General features: G+C 43.7%; 3 protein-coding genes across 3 annotated transcripts in view; 1 reads left to right on the top strand and 2 right to left on the bottom strand.

The window, feature by feature from the left end:
• The first annotated feature begins 1,892 nt into the window (after window positions 1-1,892).
• Window positions 1,893-7,760, top strand: LOC119690988 (contactin). The gene is made up of 4 exons (XM_038107168.2): window positions 1,893-1,992; window positions 2,079-5,546; window positions 5,902-6,087; window positions 6,627-7,760. Exons 2-4 carry the CDS (start codon window positions 2,082-2,084, stop codon window positions 6,936-6,938), a joined length of 3,963 nt encoding a protein of 1,320 aa, XP_037963096.2. The 5' UTR covers window positions 1,893-1,992; window positions 2,079-2,081; the 3' UTR covers window positions 6,939-7,760.
• Window positions 7,761-7,809: 49 nt separating this feature from the next.
• LOC105382879 lies at window positions 7,810-11,777 on the bottom strand. Its single transcript, XM_011552852.3, has 7 exons — window positions 11,332-11,777; window positions 10,790-10,994; window positions 10,555-10,628; window positions 10,324-10,419; window positions 10,031-10,147; window positions 9,676-9,801; window positions 7,810-9,583 (listed from the first exon to the last, which is right to left on the bottom strand). Exons 1-7 carry the CDS (start codon window positions 11,500-11,502, stop codon window positions 7,889-7,891), a joined length of 2,484 nt encoding a protein of 827 aa, XP_011551154.3. The 5' UTR covers window positions 11,503-11,777; the 3' UTR covers window positions 7,810-7,888.
• A 387-nt stretch (window positions 11,778-12,164) lies between these two features.
• Window positions 12,165-20,135, bottom strand: part of LOC105382897 (disintegrin and metalloproteinase domain-containing protein 10) — a 105,105-nt gene continuing 97,134 nt past the window's right edge. Inside the window, exons 9-15 of the mRNA XM_048623239.1 lie at window positions 19,544-19,707; window positions 18,999-19,166; window positions 18,230-18,432; window positions 17,841-18,006; window positions 17,043-17,176; window positions 16,615-16,732; window positions 12,165-16,526 (exon numbers count right to left, since the gene is read on the bottom strand). Of these exons, the coding sequence (XP_048479196.1) occupies window positions 15,276-16,526; window positions 16,615-16,732; window positions 17,043-17,176; window positions 17,841-18,006; window positions 18,230-18,432; window positions 18,999-19,166; window positions 19,544-19,707 (2,204 nt within the window). The 3' untranslated portion in view covers window positions 12,165-15,275. The remainder of the gene's footprint in view (window positions 16,527-16,614; window positions 16,733-17,042; window positions 17,177-17,840; window positions 18,007-18,229; window positions 18,433-18,998; window positions 19,167-19,543; window positions 19,708-20,135) is intronic.

Genomic DNA, 20,135 nt, shown 5'->3' on the forward strand with positions numbered 1-20,135 from the left:
TGCGAGCCGCCTCCGATCGGACAAGGTGGAAAACATAAGGGGAAACATAATGACAAAATCTTGTCATAAAGTTATAAAATAAGGACAGAGGAACCTATAAAAGCCATACCATTAAGTTTATTTTTTCAGTAAAATGCTAAACTATTCTTCCGCTTCATGTGGCATCGCCGCCGCCGCCGTCGCGTCGCGTAGTCACCGCTCCGCCGCCCTAGACATTCTATTCGATATTATTTAATACGAATTCAAAAATCAAATTGTTTGATTCGATTATAATCGATTATAATTTTGTTCATAGTTGAACATCACTATGGCAGTGTTACCATTCTAAATAATGTATTACCACAGACCAACTTATATTTTGAGCATTTTCACCTTCCTCAGAAAAGTTTTACTTGGGTTATCGAGCAGGTTTCAGCCATGTTTTATCGACTATTTGTATTTGCGTATTTGCCAACAACTTAAGCTGCGTACAGATCGGCCCACCGAACGATGGATATTAAATTTATCATACATAATACAGGGCAGATTGCAGCAACGAAGGTCAACGAAACCCGTTTGTTGGCGTTCGTATGGCCGGTCTGTACGCAGCTTTATAGGAATATACTGACCACACACTGCAGTTTTAGCAAATACGCAAAAACTCGACTAGCCAGCAGCTTCTAATACCCCATTTACACTCTCGCACGAGTGGCGAGGCGAGCGAGGAGGCGAGGGGCGAGGCGCGAGTGTGAACAGACGCTCGTGGCTCGCCTCCTCGCTCGCCTCGCCTCCTCGCTCGCCTCGCCACTCGCGGCGCTCGCGTCCGGAGCGGTTTTTGGGGCACGAGTCAAAGGAGCTCGCGTCGAGCTCGCGTCGCACGCGAGCGGGTGTTTACACTCTCGCGTCCGCTTCATTCTGGCTTCTACATCGTGCCGCGCAGGTTGTGTTCGTCGTCGTATAATTATAACGTAGTGTTTTTTCCTCAGTTGTGTAATGGATTGGTCGCAAGACGAAACATTTAATTTCATATAAGTAAATATTTCAATAAAATAATAATAATAAAAAAAACACTAAAACGTAAGAAATAAAAGCAGTACTTACCTGCTTAGATATATTAGTACTGTCACATAGAATAGGTCTAAACCATGTCTAAACTTTAAATTATTTCTTACGTTTTAGTGGTTTTTTGAAGTCGTTTTTTTATCATTATTTTATTTTATTACTTATTTATACTTAGTTTATTTGCAATAATTGACAATCAAAATTAAGAAGCAAATGATACCTATACGTCCTACTAGTCAGTAGTAAACACGAAGTAGTTGCTATATACCTACCGTTGAGGAGTTCCCTTGACTACCTTCCGTTTCCATCATCAGATCAGCTCAAGGTCACCATCATATTTTTTTTAGTGTTAAAAATATAGGTAAGTACCTATGTACTTTCTAAATTTCATTAACTACAATCGGTTAATAGGTACCCAAAATGGAAATTCATAGCCTGTTTTTAACCCTTTACCCACCCTTGGAGGTGGAATCAAAATTTGAAAAAAATGGGACCACTTGGGATCTCAACCCAACACATAAAAACAATGAATTTTCAAAATCGGTCCATAAACGGCGAAGTAATCGGTGATCATACATAAATTCTTTATTGTTGCGGCTAAAACTTCGACGTCCTCCATCGTTGCTAGCTCAAAGACAACTGAACTCTGCACGAGAGTGTAAACACCCACTCGCGTCACACGCGAGTGGGTGTTTACATTCGCGCCTCCGCACGAGTGACGAGGCGAGCGAGGAGGCGAGGGCCGAGGCGAGAGTGTAAATGGGGTATAAAGAGAGATCAATATTTATTTTCTAGGTAGGTAGGTGATCTGTGTTTTTAATTCATGGCAACTTTACCTTGACTTCCAAATGTCATATTTTTAAAAAGAAACTGGTAAATGGGCGAGGCTTGTGTTGGTCATCAAAGAATTTTATTATTGAATATTTATTTGTAACGAATGATTTCTTAACGGTCTGTATGTTCATCAATTCAAAACTCTTTATCATACTTGTATATTCGTCACAAATCAACACATAATAGATTTATTTTTATTTCAGAAAATGAAGAATGCGTTGCTCTTGTGGGCAGTTACAAGTTTAGTGTATGGCCAAGTGTTAGAACCAAATAGCCCGTACAACCAAAACTATCCGCAACAGCCTTATTTGCCGGATAGTTCTCTAAATGGTTCAGCATATCGTCCAAACTCCCAAGTGCCTTACGGTAGTTTTCCGGTAAATGGAAACGTAAATGATTACAGCTCGCCTGTGCAGCCTCAGAGCCATTTCTACCAGGACAGTTTCAACTCAGACACATACGGAGAAGGCGATGACAACGAAATAGACCCGCAGAACACAGCCAGTTACTATGCGGGGTTAGACTATGAAGAGCGTTACCGCTGTCCACCCAACTGGATCCGGTACCGTGAGTCCTGCTACCGCTTCACCAAGTCCCCAGACCGGCCGCGGAATGAGGCCAGGAAGATATGCCAAGCTTACGAGGCAGACCTGGCTGCGGTCAACAGCCCCGAGGAGCATGGCTTCATCATCACCAGCCTCATGAGACTAGATCCTCAGAAAGGTTCCTGGTATGTCGGCGCCCACCAACAGACGCCCGGCTACTGGTCCAACGATGCAGATGGCTCACAACTGTCTGGCTTGGAAAATGCCTTCTTTGATGATAGACAGTTGACTTACCAAAGTTACAATTTGTTGCCAAGAGATTATCTTGTGTACAGATTTTCCAAGGAAGATGGTCGATGGGGCTTGTCTCCAGTGGAGGGAACCCAATATTTTCATTTCATCTGTGAAGGTTTGAGTCAAAGACTCAGGTACTTGTTTGAAGAACAAAGGTCTTTTACTTATGGCTTGGACACATATGACCCACTTCACATTCCACGAGGACCATACTTCATACAGGAGCCAGTCAACACTGTCTATGATCCTGTGATGTCTACTTTTGTGCACCTCACATGCATTGCTGGTGGATTTCCTTCACCCTCATACAATTGGTACAAAGAAGATTTTGAGCTTGATAGACCAGTTTTCCATCGACTTGACCCTTTGAACAACACAAGGTATGTAATAAGCGGGGGAACATTACTGATCTACAGTCCAGATGCAGAGAAAGATAGTACTAAGTACCATTGTACAGCCACCAACAAGTTTGGGACCATTCGTTCGGAGTCAGTGCTACTTTCTTTTGGATACATCAGGGAGTTCAACCAGAAGAGACCGGTTGAAAGTGGTAACCAGTACTGGGGGAAGGTTATGTACTGTGACCCACCCTCCTACTACCCGGCGGTTAACTTCCTGTGGGCACGAGGATATTTCCCTAATCTGGTGGAAGAGGACAAGAGAGTGTTTGTGTCGTATGATGGAGGTCTGTACTTCTCAGCTTTGGAAGCCATAGACAGGGGAAACTACAGTTGTAATGTGATGAGCAAAGTGTCTGATGCTGGAAGAAACGGACCATTCTTTCCTCTTTATGTCTATCCTCATTCAGATTACCAGCAACTTAAATTTCCCAACAATTTTCCCAAAGTTTTCCCTGAGGCTCCTTATGTGGGCCAAGAAGTCAGATTGGAGTGTGTCACATTTGGCTATCCTGTTCCTTCTTACAACTGGACAAGGAAAAACGAAAACTTGCCAAGAAAAGCACAACTGAGCAACTTCAATAGAGTCCTCACAATTCCTCATGTAGGGGTTGAGGATGAAGGTGAGTATATCTGTGAGGTTCGCAACGACCGGGCTCGCATTTCTAACAGTGTCTTCTTAAAAGTACAAGCTGAACCCAACTTTACCATTCCTTTAACTGACAAGCACATGGACAATGATGGTGAGTTACACTGGAACTGTGAGGCATTTGGTATTCCCGATGTCAACTATACTTGGTGGAAGAATGGTGTAAAGCTCTCTATGGAAACACTGGAACCAGAAGACAGGGACCGCTACATTATTCAAGATAACGTTTTGACAATCAGACATTTGCATCACACAAGAGATCCCGGCATGTATCAGTGTGAAGCCAAAAACCAATTGAAAACTAGTTACTCCTCTGGGCAACTTCGAGTCTTGTCCCTAAAGCCCTCATTCAAGAAGAGGCCTTTAGAATCCGAAACATACGGTTCCGAAGGCGGCAACGTCACCATAAAATGCAACCCAGAAGCAGCTCCTAAACCTACTTTTACTTGGAAGAAGGACAACATCGTAATCGGCGCTGGCGGCAAAAGGTTCATTACAGAGAATGGTAATTTAATAATCAGGCAGATTTCTCGTGACGACGAGGGCATCTACACGTGCATCGCTAAGAACAAGTACGGCACGGACGAGAGCCGCGGGCGGCTGCTGGTGCTGCGCGCGCCGCGGTTCATCGAGCGCCTGCAGCCGCGCATGACCGTGCAGGTCACCGAGACCATCTTCCTGCACTGCAGCGCCGACATCGACCCGCTGCTCGACATCGCCTACTTCTGGAAGCACAACGGCCTGCGCATGAAGGAGGCAGCAGATCTATATGCTGACAGGCGCATCTACATGGACGGCGGCGAGCTGACGATCTACAACGTGAGCCTGGCGGACACGGGCGACTACGAGTGCATCGTGAAGTCGGCCATCGGGCGCATCTCGTCGCACATGCAGCTGCGCGTGGAGGGCCCGCCCGGCGCGCCCGGCGGCCTGCAGGTGCTCAACATCCAGCGCGCCGCCGTCACGCTCGAGTGGACCGACAGCGGCTCCAACGGCCGCCCCATCACCAGCTACATCGTGTCGGGCCGCACGCAGTGGAACGCCACGTGGACCGTCATCAACGACAACGTGGTGAACGTGATGGAGGTGGACCGCTACAACGGGCGCAAGCGCGCGGTCATCAACAGCCCGCTGCTGCCGTGGTCGGTCTACGAGTTCCGCGTGCAGGCGGTCAACCTGCTCGGCTTCGGCACGCCGTCGGCGCCGAGCCCGCAGTTCTCCACGCTGCCCGACAAGCCGTACACCGCGCCCGACAACATCGGCGGCGGCGGCGGCAAGATCGGCGACCTCACCATCAAGTGGACCCCCCTGCCTCTCTCTCACCAGAATGGCCCGGGCATTCATTACAAGATCTTCTGGCGGCGCAACGGCACCGAGGTGGAGTTCCAGAGCCTGCTGCTGAACAAGTACGGCAACATCGGCATGTACGTGGTGCACATCGCGCTCGACTACTTCTACACTAAATACGACGTGAAAGTGCAGGCGTTCAACAGCATGGGCGCGGGCCCGGAGAGCGCGGTGGCGGCGGTGTACTCGGCCGAGGACATGCCGCAGGTGGCGCCGCAGCAGGTGTACGCGCGCTCCTACAACTCGACGGCGCTCAACGTCACCTGGAACCCCATCGACCAGTCGCGCGAGCGGCTACGCGGCAAGCTCATCGGCCACCGCCTCAAGTACTGGAAGCAGGCCAACAAGGAGGAGGAGTGCATCTACTACCTGTCGCGCACCACGCGCAACTGGGCGCTCGTGGTGGGGCTGCAGCCCGATACCTACTACTTTGTCAAGGTAAGAAACTGCCTCAAAGTGTTCTTTAAAATCAGCCAATATAATCATTGACTACTAGACGTTGTCCTATCTAAAAGATTGCTACAATACTCTGTCATCATCATCTGCAGCTCTGGAAGAATTATCTCATACAAATCTTTACCCAATTGGGCTGTTAGCTACCCCACTCTACCCCTATCGTGATTTACTCAAGATCTCCCTATCATCAGCATAATCTCATACAAACAAGTTGCCCCACTCTACCTCCCTGCACCCTGTCGTGATCCATTCGAGAACCATTTCGTGCGCAACAATTCTGTATATGATTTTTTTTTAACTACACATGAGAGTTTACTATACAGCATAACCTCCCCAGGTGATGGCGTTCAACTCGGCCGGCGAGGGCCCTGAAAGCGAGCGGTACTTGGAGCGCACATTCCGCAAAGCGCCGCAGAAGCCGCCGGCGTCCGTCAACGTGTGGGCCGTGAACCCCAGCACCGTGCGCGTCGTGTGGCGGTATGTGCAGCCCACGGATGAAGAGGAGCCGCTTATTGGATATAAGGTTAGTGGTGATATTGTTGTCATTTGGTACTGAGGTGGTACAGAGGGCCTTCACAAGAGTGCGGCAACTGCCCTGAGTTCTGACCAACTCACATACATAATTTTGATTTCATAATAGTCTTAATCGGCTGGTTGCCTGTCTGAGGTGTTTAACAGTGTAATGTTTTTGTTATCTAAAAATAGGTAGGTAGACCGTGGGTAGCACTATGCATACAAAATATTAGTAAATTAAAATGTCCAAAATATTTGACAAGTCAGAGTGTAATAATTTCATTGCTTTTAGGAAATGTTTCGTTGTTTCGTAGTAGGTATGGCGGGCTCAATACAAAGGTTTTAATCGTAAACTAATGAAGTTCCATCCTATTTTTGACCTTCAAAGTCCGCCTACACGGCATCTACACTACAGTATTATAGTAGGTACCTACTTTGCGTCATTCCTTTATTTGTCTGCCTCTTGTTCACATTGAAAGGAAGTCCCTAATTTGTCTCCATTACCCTCTAGACATGTTACATACCTATAATGTGTTCTTATTGTACCAGGTACGAGTGTGGGAGATCGACCAGGACATGAGTACGGCTAACGACACTCTGGTTCCCGTCGACCGTAAGCTGGAGGCCTATGTGACGAGCCTCACTCCAGGCAAGACCTATAGACTCCGAGTCCTAGGTTACTCCAACGGGGGTGATGGTAGGATGTCATCGCCAACTATAACATTCCAAATGGGTGATTACCACAGTGACTCGTACGGTTACTACGTGAGGAGTAACAACGGGGCTGCGACCCAGCGGGTGGCAATTGAAATGCTATTGATAGCAGGTCTTTCATACTTTACGCGCAAATCCATGACGTGATGATTAGCTTTAAGTGAATCTATTTCTTAGGTGTAAGAGAAAGCGAACGTATTTTTTTCTGATTATTATCTATTTGAAAGTTATCGATAACTTATTAACTATGAACTATCATTTAAAAAAGAGCATTAGTTACTATGTTTAAATATGATATTTAAGTATTTTATGATTTAACTATTTGATATTAGGTTGTGATACATTCCGGCCATTTTATTTCGCTATATTTCTGACATAGAAATCTCATTTATATGTTTGTACACCTTTTCCTTTTATCTACTTATACAATTTCTTCTCGTTTTTTTATGTGTCGTCTTTACTGACAATAATTTAGTGTGTAAGATATCTTATTTCTGTTAACGTACAACCTTATGTAAGCCCCATATCACTATCATTAGTTGATGACTTAATGAATCTCTTTAGATATTAAGAATGGGTCCATCAAAAACGAGTAAAATGATGTTACGCGTGTTGCGATCGTGCCTTGATAGTGTAAGAAAGTAAGAAGTAAACTAGTAAAATCTGTCAGCTGTAGTCATCAAATCAAATGGAATAATTTTAGTTTATCTATGACGCTTTTAGTCGCTTTTATAATCAGTATGATGTATTTTTTTACCTTTTTACAAACAATCCGAGCCATTTCTTTAGATTGCATAGTTTTATTTTTATTATTTATAAGCGATGTGGGCCTGACTGTAAATATTTAGTACAAAACGTACATGCATTTGTTTTCAAAGTGTGTGATATTGTGGAACATCTCAGCAGATTCGCATATCTTTGTTAAATTAAGGTATAAATTATGAAGTTTACAATAAATCTGACCCACTATTTCGTATTTTCATTGCTGGTAGTAAAATTAGTGATATAAAACAAACAATTTAAAATCTATTAATATTATTTTAATTCACTAAATATTAAGACACCTTCAGTAAAGATTAGGTACGTCCACATAATTTTTATAATATTTTCTTATGCTTCATCTTACGTTTCAGATATTTAGAATCATCATTATTAGACAAGTCTTCGAGAGGGTTTCTCCTTTTCAGCAGACTGTTATCCCCCGTTGGCTCGATTTGTTTCAGCGGCTGTAGCCCCACTGCAAAAGGGATGTCATCTTCTAAAGTAGACTCTATATTCTCGGCATTTGCACCTTTTTCAAAGTTTTCTTTATCATCCAACATGTCGACGTCTACATTCCACATCTCAGATTTCATTGATTTAGTCAAGTCAATTACTGGTGGTGGGCCGTCGTTGTCATACTGGGATGGTGTTATCATAGGATCTGGACCTGGGAGGTCTTTGTTACTTGTTACGTTAATTATATCTGTATCTTCAAATACCTCGGCCATGCTATCCTTATTCTTGTCCGTATTGTCCCATTGAATACCGCTAGAAGGAACGGCAGCTGATAAATTCTCTGAATCATTTTTCTCCGGGTTGTTGGTCTCATGACTCCCTGCCTCAAATAAACTGTCTACGTTCAAAGGCTCGTTAAATCCCTCCTCTTTGTCATGCTCAATACCGCCCGTCTTATTAATCTCATTATTGTTGCGATTTTCAACACAGCTTTGTGTCATATTTTCTATATTCATTAAATCTTTAATTATTTCATCGCGTTCTCGAGCATCTTTTTCCATCTGGTTGCTGTCATACTTGCTTTTATCATTCCGTTTAGGGGTGGAAATCAAGCAATCCAGAGCAAAATCGTAACAGTCATCATTCCTGCGCAAATCTTCAGCATTTAGAGAACCAAATTGTTGCCCTAAATTTCCACTTTCCAAGTGAGTTTTATCAAGGAGAGACATGCTAAAACTGGTGTCTAATGAAGTGCTAGTAGGACATAGCTGCTCCATAACGGAAGCTTCATCTAAACCATGGTGACCCTCGTAATATTTCTTTACATCGTCGCTCATAGACTTTGTGAAGAAATGCATGTCTCCATCAATGCACGAAAAGTCATTGTTAACGTGATCCATTACACTGCTAGTCCCCTGCAGTCGCTGATCCATCACCACATAGCTTTGCTGTTCTTCGAAAGGTTCCAAATTGTCTGGAAGAATAGCATTCAAGCTGCTGATCGTATCATCCTGGCTCCGATACCCTGATGTGTCTTTATTATAGCTGCTATTGCCACTATCGTAGTTCTTATTGCTGATCATCATTTCTCCTCTTTCTATAGATTTAGACAAATCATCGATACTTTTAATCTCGCTAGGATCGGAAACACTTTGTATAATGTTCGGTTGCTCGATGACCTCGTACTGTATCTCACTGCTCTGCACCATATCCAGGAGTACTTTTTCGTTCACGTTGATGTATGAGCCATCGCCCGATTCGAAAAGGATCGGAAGGTCAGTCGGGAGGCCGGCGTTTTTAAGGGCATTCACATATTGCGACATGGCAGAAGAGACGCCTCCAGTAGCGCCTGCGTCACCGCCACTGGTGCTAGGGGTGGTGTAGCTCGAAGTGATGGTCTGGTTACCCAAGTTTAGTTCCTTGCTGTACGGTAAAGGAGGATTGAGGACATTAGACGAAACCGATTGGTCCAAATACATGAAGTCTGCGTCTATGTTCATGTAGTTACTGTCGGCCGACTCCGGACCACAGATGCTGTTCACGGCTTGCGAGAGGGAAACTCTATCCATGTAATCCTGTTAACAACATAAACCATCTCAAATATAAATAGACTTTAATTTTACCTATTTATAGTGATGTTGTTCAGTATAATGTAGTAGAACAGTACCTGATTGTATCTAGTCTGCAGATGTTTCAGCTGGTGTATGGCTTTCCTGGAGTCCTGTTCGCGTCGCATGAGGGCTCGCTCGGCGGCGCGGCCTAGCCCTGCGCCTGACTCCCAGGTGTTGCGTTGCTGTTATCGAGATATTTATTAGTGAGGAACCTACCGTCGTGATTAATAGTTGCCTCTTTAAGATAAAGGTAATACATTGAGCTACCGGGAATCGAATATCCGTTGCCCGGAATGGCATGGTATCACGGATGGTATGATACACACGGTTTGGGATAAAAAAATCATTTTGGTACAATATCATCTACATGCACGAGTATCTAAATATGTAATTATCTAGGTAGGTACTTACGCTAGGTCTTCCTCGTCTTGGTTTGACCGGGCGCGGGGTGTCGGCGTAGGCCACGACAGGCGGGGCCGGGGGGGCTCCTTTGCTGTCCATGTTAAATGGGTAGCAGACCACCATGTCCTTGTGGGAGAAAGAAGGAATATAGTAAACAAGAAAGTGGTTAAGTTCCTGTTAAAGAGATGAAGGTTCTATTTCGGTCCTTTGGGGACATGAAAATTAGTTCATGAATACCCTATTGGCGCCTATAGGTACCTATCTAGTTATAGCTGCCTATTTAAAACAGATAATCACATTACCTTCTTACTATTTCTTGCAAGTGCATCAGCTGGGTCGCCGGCCGTAGCATCGGGCAACTCGGGCGGTGGCGGCAGGGGCTGGGGTTCTTTGAGCTCCTGTTGGTTCAACGGTTAATTACTCGGTAGGTAAAGGGTAAGCTGGTATAGGAAAATGTGAAGGATAAGGGAAACTACTTAAGTACCTTATTTATTGAAAAGTTCAAAATACCTAAACAAAAATAGTTTACCTACCGGTAATTGCGAATTAATTAGTGATTGAGGCGGGCGATTTACTACCACGGGCGGCGTAAAAACTGGAAGTTCACCTAAAATAAAGAAAATATTTTACAAGATTCCGAAGGCTTATAAAGAATATAGGCACTTATACATACTATTACATACGATTATGGTTAGGTACATTTGCAATAAGTAGGTAAGTACCTATAGGTAGGTACAAGATAAGCACTTACCTCATAATAAAACTTACTATTATTTGCGATTCCCAGGCCTTCTTTAGTCACTTTGGACAAACCCTTTATCTTCAGAAACTGGGCAGCAGAAACCAGTTCATCGAGGTTTTCCTCCAAACATTGTGTTTTGCCGCAGTACATGAACTCTACTAACGACTTTAGCACGCTGAACCGCATTTTGAGGATGATGAGGGGTTCCCCAGTTTGCTTTTGAAGGACATCCTGGCAAAACATGAGTAGATGTAACATTTAAAACATAGTAGGTACCTATCTAATGTGTCTACATAATACTGGACTAACGGTACTTTCACTTTCTGGACGTATTGTAGGAGGCCTTTATATAGGTAGGTACCTTCTCTATCACAAGATAGGTAATCTTGAACCACATCAAAACATATTTCGCTACCAGTCATTACTCCTTCGTCAATCATGATCAGCCATTAATCTCCGGTACTGTTCGTATTGTTATACCTAGTTACCCACGAAGAATAGAAAATTGTGGCGCTATTGGGGAGACCTCTATCCTATTGGTAAGGCCTACCTATGTATAAGGACTCACCTGAAAATATGCACTGCTAGCTGCAAGAACAGCTTTATGGACACGCAAAGTGTGCGAACTACACATCAGTGTCATGTCAACCAAGGACTGAATTTGTAGTAATTTCCCAAATCTTGATAGTAAATGTTCTGAATAATCTTCATAATGGAGACTGTATCGAATCGGGGCCATTTATAATTAAACTGAGATGAGAAATTAAATAGCAACTTATAGTTGCTAGGATGGCTAGGAAGTTGACAGAAAGAAAGGTGATAGCAATAAAACAATTGAAAGTCTGAAAACGTGGAAAAACATGGGAAAAACAGGAAAACCAAGGGTTTTTTTGAATTTACGCTTTTCAATAATGTACCTAGGTACTATAATGAAGCTAATTTAGAAATATACCTACTCCTGTTAATTTATCTTCAGTCACATACCTTAAAGTGAACAATATTTTTTGCCGCTTAATATAAAAAAAAACAAAACTGTTCATAAAGTTTAGAAATTCAATGATTTTTTAACAAAAAAATATTGCACAGTACGGTCATTATTCTGAGTCAAAAATACTAGTTCATTACTTATATATTTTTCTCAGTAGGCGCGGCGCATATGTATTATTTCCTAGTGTGCTAGTCCGTCTGACTAATTTTTCGCGAATTAAATCTTTATGTTCTCAGCATATTCAGCATAATTATATTAATAATGGCCTCACGCTTTTACTTGCCTACCCGACAGAGCTACTGCTCCATCTTTACTTTTACTTTGATTATATTCTAATGATCAAAGCATCTTTATAACCATTTTAACATTATGAGGGTAGGTGATCTATTTTAATTAAAAAATAATAAACTGTATTTATTTGGATTCATTTAATATTATGTAGGTTTTAAAAAATGCAGAAAAAAATAGTACATTAGGAATTTATTACAAATTTGTATTTTTAGATGGAAATTATAAAATATTTTTTAAGTATTCCTATCACAGACAATAGACAGAGAAAATAATGCAATACCAGCCCCCGTATTATGCAACTCCGAGTAGGGTTGGTTGGTATAAAATGGCTGTCAACTTAGAGCATTATTAATTGATAACTTTTTACGGACTTATCTGATTTCACAAACGTTTATGTTGAATGTAAGGATATATTGTTAGGCTTCTTGCATATTTCTTTCACTAAGATTTTTGGTGTTTTCGGTTAATAAGTCTCTAAGTTGATACCAATTATCACCGGTTGCTAACTCTCAAAAAGTTACAAAATACGGGGGCAGGGTGGAATATTACGTAATCACCACGCAATCTATTTAAGTTAAACCGTAGTAGGTACCATAGAGTAACTTTTATGTAGACTTGCTAACTCCATGAGTTAAACATAATGATCTTATTGTTAAGGGCTTACACATAAAATAACTAACTCAAAAATATTACTTAGTTTACGTATATCGATGATAATAAGGTTTTATTATAAGGCTGCCTGTCCACCAGAGATGAGCAGGCTAGCAAAGCGGATAGCGGTATTTTTCGGTATATTTTTATTGATTTAGTTAGTTAGTATCGTATGTTAATATAAACCCCTATAGGTATCATGTTTTATTTTCCCTGGTATTAGTAATATAGGAAATTTTGTGATTTGTTCTTAAGGCACTTGGAACAAATAAGTTATGTAGGTAGTACGGTACGAGAAAATAGTCAGGGTTAATAAAAAGTGCAAGGACTACTTATTAATAAGGATTTTACGGAATGTGATGTAGTTGGATGTAGGTCATGTAGGTAACCTACAATATTATGCTTGTCACCCGTTTAACTTATGGAGTTTATACATAACTGAATTCGCCACTTCACAAGTTACGTGGTAGGTTTACTAAACAACGAAAACAGTGACATATATTTCCTACAAAACCATTTTATAGTTTTTTATACCTACTCTAATCACATTTATTAATAAATACATTTAATAATTTAATATAAGCTGATAAAGGTACTTTTACTTATTAATCTAAGGAAGAACATCAATAGAATTATTACCAGTCAAAAACATTTGAAATGATTTCTACCAAATAATATTTTTGAAAATTCTCACAATGTGTACCTACCTAACGGGTTCGAATTCCAGTCGGGGCAAGTATTCAATTATAGTGAGAGATTGGTATAGTATAGTATTAAGGCATACCAACACATAAATTAATAATACATTTATTTTTTTAAATACAAATTTGTAACATCTCCAAATAGTCTTAAATATCAGTTCATCTATAATACAATATCGTAGCGTAGTTTTAGTATTATGTACTTACCCTTACGTTCCTACTACAAAGCTCTTTATCATAGACAAGCCAATGGCGCTTCCGCCATTGGCCGGAAAGCAATTGCAAAATCTTTATTCTTTTCACAACAGTAAAAAACTAGGTACCTACATTTTGTTTCAGTTAGTTAAAAATATTGGACGAAACCAATGATATTAAGTAGGTTACAACATCACTGGGTGAAACTGAGTAAATATCTAAAAGAACAATTAAGTATTATGTATTTCAAGATACAAATTAAAAAGTTTAGAGCGATATCTATCTGATGAGGGTAGGTACTGACCGACTAATACTTTCTCTTTGGATTTAGTCAAGTAGTAAAAAAATAATCTTAGTTTGAAACATTTGAAAGTATTATTTTTATGCCACGCAAACTTATGCTATGTATTTACATGGTATTTACATACCAACATTACCGTCTAGCAGAAGGTAATACAACTTTAATACAGATCGTACATAAGTAGGTACATGAATATACTATTGTCTAAAATGTATTCATTTATTGGGCTCGTTCGTCTGCCTGCCCCAATATTGCATAAAATATGTAGCATAAAAAATACAGAATATTGCATAGATTTCGCAGTATATTGGAATGGACCTTAAAAGATCATAGTGTAGAATGGAAATTAAGTAGGTATTTTGTTCTTGTCCTTATCCAACATAATGGGTAAGTATTTGAATGCCTACTTTACTTTTATTTTACTTTGTTAATTGGTGTTATAGGGTAAGTTTAATATTTGTAGCAAAATTATATTTTAAATGTTATGTCGGTATTCAAGACAGTAAAAACTAAACAATAATACGTCAGAACTCTTGGAGTCACCAAACCATCTCTATAAAATAAGATAAGGTAACTAACTAGGTATTTGCTAAATACTCTCGATACCCATATATCCCACATAATTATTTTATGCATGATTTGGTTAAAAAAAGATTTTAAAATGGTGACTACAAGATATCTTGGAACGTCAAATTGTTTAAAAGTTACTGATCTGATGATATGACAATATTAGAGGTTTAAATAGTTAGTTAGATAGGTACTTAGTAATTTGTTTTAAATACATTGACACGTTAATTGACAGCTATTTAAAATAATAGCCAAATATAATTATGGTAAGACCTATTCGTTATTAGTTTGTTCATTATTGTACTTAGCACGTTTCCATTACTTCATATATATCTAAACTCAATATAAAAATAGTAAAAGAAAATAATACTAATGTATGAGTATGACTTGCATCGTAAAAGTATGAGAATTAAAATCATCATAATAATATGAACACTTTACACATGAGTCAATTTGTACAATAAACACGTGTGAAAAAATAGAGATTCATTTGTAGAGATCATACAGTGAAACTAGACCATTGCCAGCTGATGGAGACCCGATCTACCTGCCTCGGAGATGAGCACCACAGGCGTAGCACCGGCCGCACACTAGCACTCGAAAAAATATGGAATGGAGAGTGCGTAGATATACGGTTCTTTCAACTGGGCAATGGTCTGTTTCAGTGGCAGGTTTCATTAGTCCTAATAATAAAAGCGAATTTACCATATTTACACTATTTCCCGACGATGGTAACATGCGTCGGACTAAATTTACACGAGGATAGTTTGTTCACTTCGTTCATGCACGACAGAGTCACAGTCACTAGGAGTGGGGGGTCAGTTGTCGTGGTAGTGCGGGGGCGGCGGCGGCGCGGGGCAGGCGGGCGCGTCCGGCACGCAGTGCTTGAGCTCGCCGAACGTGAAGGTGGTCCGCTTGCTGGCGCGCGGCAGCGGCTCGCAGTCCGCGGCGCGCGCGCTCCAGCTGTAGGGCCGGGGCAGCGGCGCGCCCGCGCTCAGCTGCCGCTGCAGCTTGTCCTTGCCCAGCAGGTGCAGGCCCAGCGCGGAGCGGCCCAGCTCCGCCTCGCTGAGCTGCCGGCGCAGCGGCGGCGCGCTGGGCGCCTCGGCCGCGCTGTGGTGCCGCGCGGCGCGCTGCCCGCCGCCCGGCAGCCCGCCGTGGCTGCTCTGGCGCGCGACGGGCGCGGGGCGGCGGCGCGGCATGCTGCAGCTGCGCGGCGCGTCGGCCGCCACGTTCTCGTACAGGTGCGCGGGCTCGGCCTCCTCCGCCGCGATGAGGTTCTGGCGGCTCTCCGTGGTCTCCTTCCGCTGTCCGACGGAGTTGCTCTTCTTGTGTCCGCCGCGGCGCGCGTCGGCGGGGCGGCCCACGCGGCAGTCGCTGGCGCTGCGCGGGAGCAGGTTCGCGTACCCGTGCTCGACAGCCTCCTCTACTTTTGTCTTCTCTAATTTAGGTGCTACGGCTGTTGGCACGGCAGTGTCTATACTATTTCTCGTGGAATTGGAATGTTTAAGAGCCTTAGTAATATTGGATGGATTCGATTTATTGGCATCTTCGGGGGTAATCTGTGGAAGTATCGGTTCCTGACGTTTCCGCTCCATGTCGGGCTTCGAGGATTTGTCGAGGACGACCTTTGTTTTGTCGCTCTTGCATATCTTGACGCTGAAGCGGAAGGGCGGCTTGAAGACGACCTGCAGGCGCGCCTTGTCCCCTTGCAGCAGGTTGGTGGCGCTGCGCGCGGGGCGGCGCGCGGGCTGGCCTGGCCGCCGCTGCTCCGCCAGCGCCACGGGGATGGACTTGGACTTGGGCAGCGCGGCCGGCTGCGGCGAGCTCAGCAACCACTTCTGCACCTTGGTCAGAGCCTCCGTGTCTTTTGTCGGAGTGGCAGGATGCTTCTGCATAGAACTGTAGTCTATCGTCTCCTTTTTAACCTTTGCTTTACGCTTTTTCACTTTTCCTTTTTGTTTTGACAAAATTACGTGTTTCGGGGACTTGCCCTCGGCATTCGTGACGATTGCCGTGCTTTCTTTTATCACTTTGTGAGCGTCTTCTGGCTTGAGAGGCAAGCTGGGTTTCTGTAAAAACAGAGAAGACAACAAACATAAGTCACCGTTTATTTAAATATCGTTCGATAATGAGGTGCAAAATAGAAAGTGGTCGTACCCTGACTTTGTTGGCGACGTGCGCGGGCGAGTGTTTTTCCGATTTGCTCTTGTGATCCTTCTTGTTGCGGTAGGCGCGCGTGCGCAGAGCCACTTTCTTCTTCAATGGAAGCTTCGATCTGTGGAACAAATAACGCAAAATTTATTTATCGTTGAAAAGCAATACCAAACTACTGGTTACTTTTGCTTTATCTAGAAATAGCGGAGACATATCGGGGTGGCATAATATCCAGGAGTGGACCATCGTAGGCAGTAAAGACTAACACTAACTGAAAAGCAATACCTGTTAAACCTCCGACACACTACTACACTAGTTCAGTAAAGATGAACGAAGAAAGATAAGTGCCGATCCACACTCTCGTATATTTCCGTGATTAGTTTCGCGAAGCCTTGACATCGTTCTACAGTAATCTTTTCATAACTCCTCACCTGACAGCAGTATGCACGATCAGCCCCTGGCCATCCCCGTCCGGCAGCCGGACGGTCTCCGTGGTGGACGAGTGGATGATGGTGACAGACTTGAGCTTCTTCCCGTGCCGGCCCAGGAACCGCGTGCTGGCCACCTGAAGAATTGGGAAGTGTAAATTGAGGGCCTGTGTCGGTTGATACGGATGTGGTAGCGCCATTTCTTGCATATAGTTTTGATTTGTGATAAAAGTATAATTATGGATTTGATGATGAGTTACGGATGCTTCAAACTAGCGTAGTAGAAGAACACACAAATGTCTACCTGTAATTGTTTTGTTGGAAATGGTTGAATGGGTACTGTACTAAATGATTCCACGATATATACAAAAGAGTATGTTAGCTTACACGTGAAATGCTGGTCGATTATTGGTGCAGAATGATGGAATACCACACAAAATACAATTTAGTTTAGCGTTTTATGGATGTTTCTCACTCTTTTCAATCAACCCCTAGATACCTTTTATATTTCTCTTTACGTCGGTAGGTAGATAGTTGGATAGGTTTGTGGTTGATGTTACATTTTATGTTCCATCTCAATGGCCGCGTCGAGGGTATTGCAACAACGCTAAATAAAAAAGTGAATTAAAGTTCGTAATTAAAATAATATCAAGTAGGTACCTAAATTCTCACGGTCAAGTTGAAGTTTAAACCAGAACATATAAAAAACTCTTTTGAAAACTCATCGAAAAAAATAAAAAGTAAAACAACTCGAACTGGCTGCAAAGAATTTCACAGAGTATATAGAAAAAGAAAACTCACCAGCAAGGCGATGACAGCAAGGAGGATGAGCAGCACCGCGTACCAGTGGTGCAGCACCCAGCGCTTGAAGCCGGCGATGCTCTCGTCGCTCAGTAGCAGCTTGCGCAGCGTGGCCAGCGGGCCCGACGGGTCCACCTCGCGGCAGCGCTGGAACACGTCGCAGTAGCTGCGGAAAAATAGGGTAAGTCTATGGTCGAGATGGTTAACCGTAGAATAAGGAATCCAGTCCTTTGAACGTACTGTTATTATTTTGTGCTTAAAATCTTAAAGCCTGAACTAATGAATGGTGTCGTATGAATGCCTTGGTGTTTACTTGGGAGCTCAAGTTAACCATCCAAATAGAAGATAACAGACAGTGGAGCGGAACCAAAAACTTGCAATACACTTACCCATTATACTCATTACAAGGCGTGCCCGGCTTAGCATACATGTCAGGCATGTCAAACGGCGGCGTGTTCCAGTGGAAGGAGCTCATGCAGTCTCCGCCGGGCTTGCGGCAACACAGCTCGCAAGCCGCCTTCGGGTCGTCCTTGCGGGGAGAACACTGGCAGGATTCTAGGCCGTAGGCCAGGCAGATGGAGCCTGTGCACTCCTGGGGAGGGGGAAAGAGGTTTGTTTTAGTTGGACAAGGTTATGAAATGTAAGGTCTTCGTACTATGCATATAAAGGGCCGTAGGCCAGGGAGATATGAAAGTGATCATCAGCCTATAGCAGGCCACTGGATGCGATCTTTAGCTTTCCGCATCCAATCATTACCAGCCACTTTACGCAACTTCGTTTGCCTCTAGTTGCGGTCTCCACCCCAGAACGCATTTACCTCATCGGTTATCGGTCTCGATGTCAAAGTCGACACTGACAATCTCAGGGGATTAACTTCTTCACTTAAAACAGCAAGCAGAAAAACAATTGCAGATGAAGCCACTCACTCCCATATAGCACACGAGTTCCTTGTCGCAGCGCGTGCGGTTGGGCTTGTGCCGGCTGGCGGGGCAGGCGGCGCTATGACGTCACAGTGCAAAGAGATACAGCAGTAAACACTCACTCCCATATAGCACACGAGTTCCTTGTCGCAGCGCGTGCGGTTGGGCTTGTGCCGGCTGGCGGGGCAGGCGGCGCTATGACGTCACAGTGCAAAGAGATACAGCAGTAAACACTCACTCCCATATAGCACACGAGTTCCTTGTCGCAGCGCGTGCGGTTGGGCTTGTGCCGGCTGGCGGGGCAGGCGGCGCGGCGTCCGTCGCAGTGCGCGGCGTCGCGACACCCGTTGTCTGAGCGGCACTTGTCTCCGAACTTGAGCGTGCACGATGCTGTGCAGCACGGGCCCTGGGGAGAGGATTGGTTGGTTATGGCTTTATACTGTTAGTTATGGGAGTGCTACGGTATCAGGCTGGTCTATACTCCCATCTGCATGTCCGGACCCTTTAAATTGGACAATCAAGACACCTTGTCAGGTTTACTGATGTTACTTGCTACTTGAAAAGTTTTGTGTGTTGTGACAGAAAACCGTATAAAAGGACTTCGTATGACTGTGTAACGCTATAAATTGCGTAGGCCGAGTCCAAAACCAGCAAACTGAGAAGACCTGGCATACTAAACTAGCGGCGAAAGGTTGGCTTCTGACGACGTAACTTAAGAGCGCCCGTTTAAGCGCGTAGGCTGATGGCTATCACCCCTATAACTTCTATAAACCGGTAGCATACCTGGCTAGGGCTGCACACGCTGTGTTCCGTCAGGGTACAGGGCTTGTAGTGCGGGCGCGCGGCCTGCGGGCGGCAGCACACGTCCGTGCACTCGGAGGCCCAGCCGCAGTCGCACTCCTCGCCTTCTTCCACCACGCCGTTGCCGCAGATCGCTGGTTGGGGCTCTGTTGGAGGAGGGGTTGGAGTTAGTTCATGGGAGAATGAGGGTTGGGTAAATTATGGGTTGGCGGCGGCAGCATTGCGCAATGCGCATTCTATGTGGATTTATGGCGATAACAGCCAAATAGCGATTCTATGAGTACCTATGTAAAAGCTAATAGTGAATACTTAGGTGCATTGCTGCGCTGTAAATTGCATTATTTCTAAATAAGGCACCAGGATCAGGATTCAATAAGGCTGACTCAAGATGAGCAGTTCTTCACGGCGAGTTTGTAACGTTTCCGTTGTCAGCAATGCAGGCAAGGTTCAGGGTTCGATTTTTAGCCGGGGTAGGTACGTGGATAGAAAGGCTCCTTATCTCTTGGGCGTAACCGAAAGATTTCGAAATGGCAATAGGTACAGTCAACTGCATAAGTAGCTGTACACTTTTGTA

This window comes from Plutella xylostella, chromosome 9, assembly GCF_932276165.1.
Source record: "Plutella xylostella chromosome 9, ilPluXylo3.1, whole genome shotgun sequence".
In the NCBI taxonomy this organism is placed as follows: domain Eukaryota; kingdom Metazoa; phylum Arthropoda; class Insecta; order Lepidoptera; family Plutellidae; genus Plutella; species Plutella xylostella.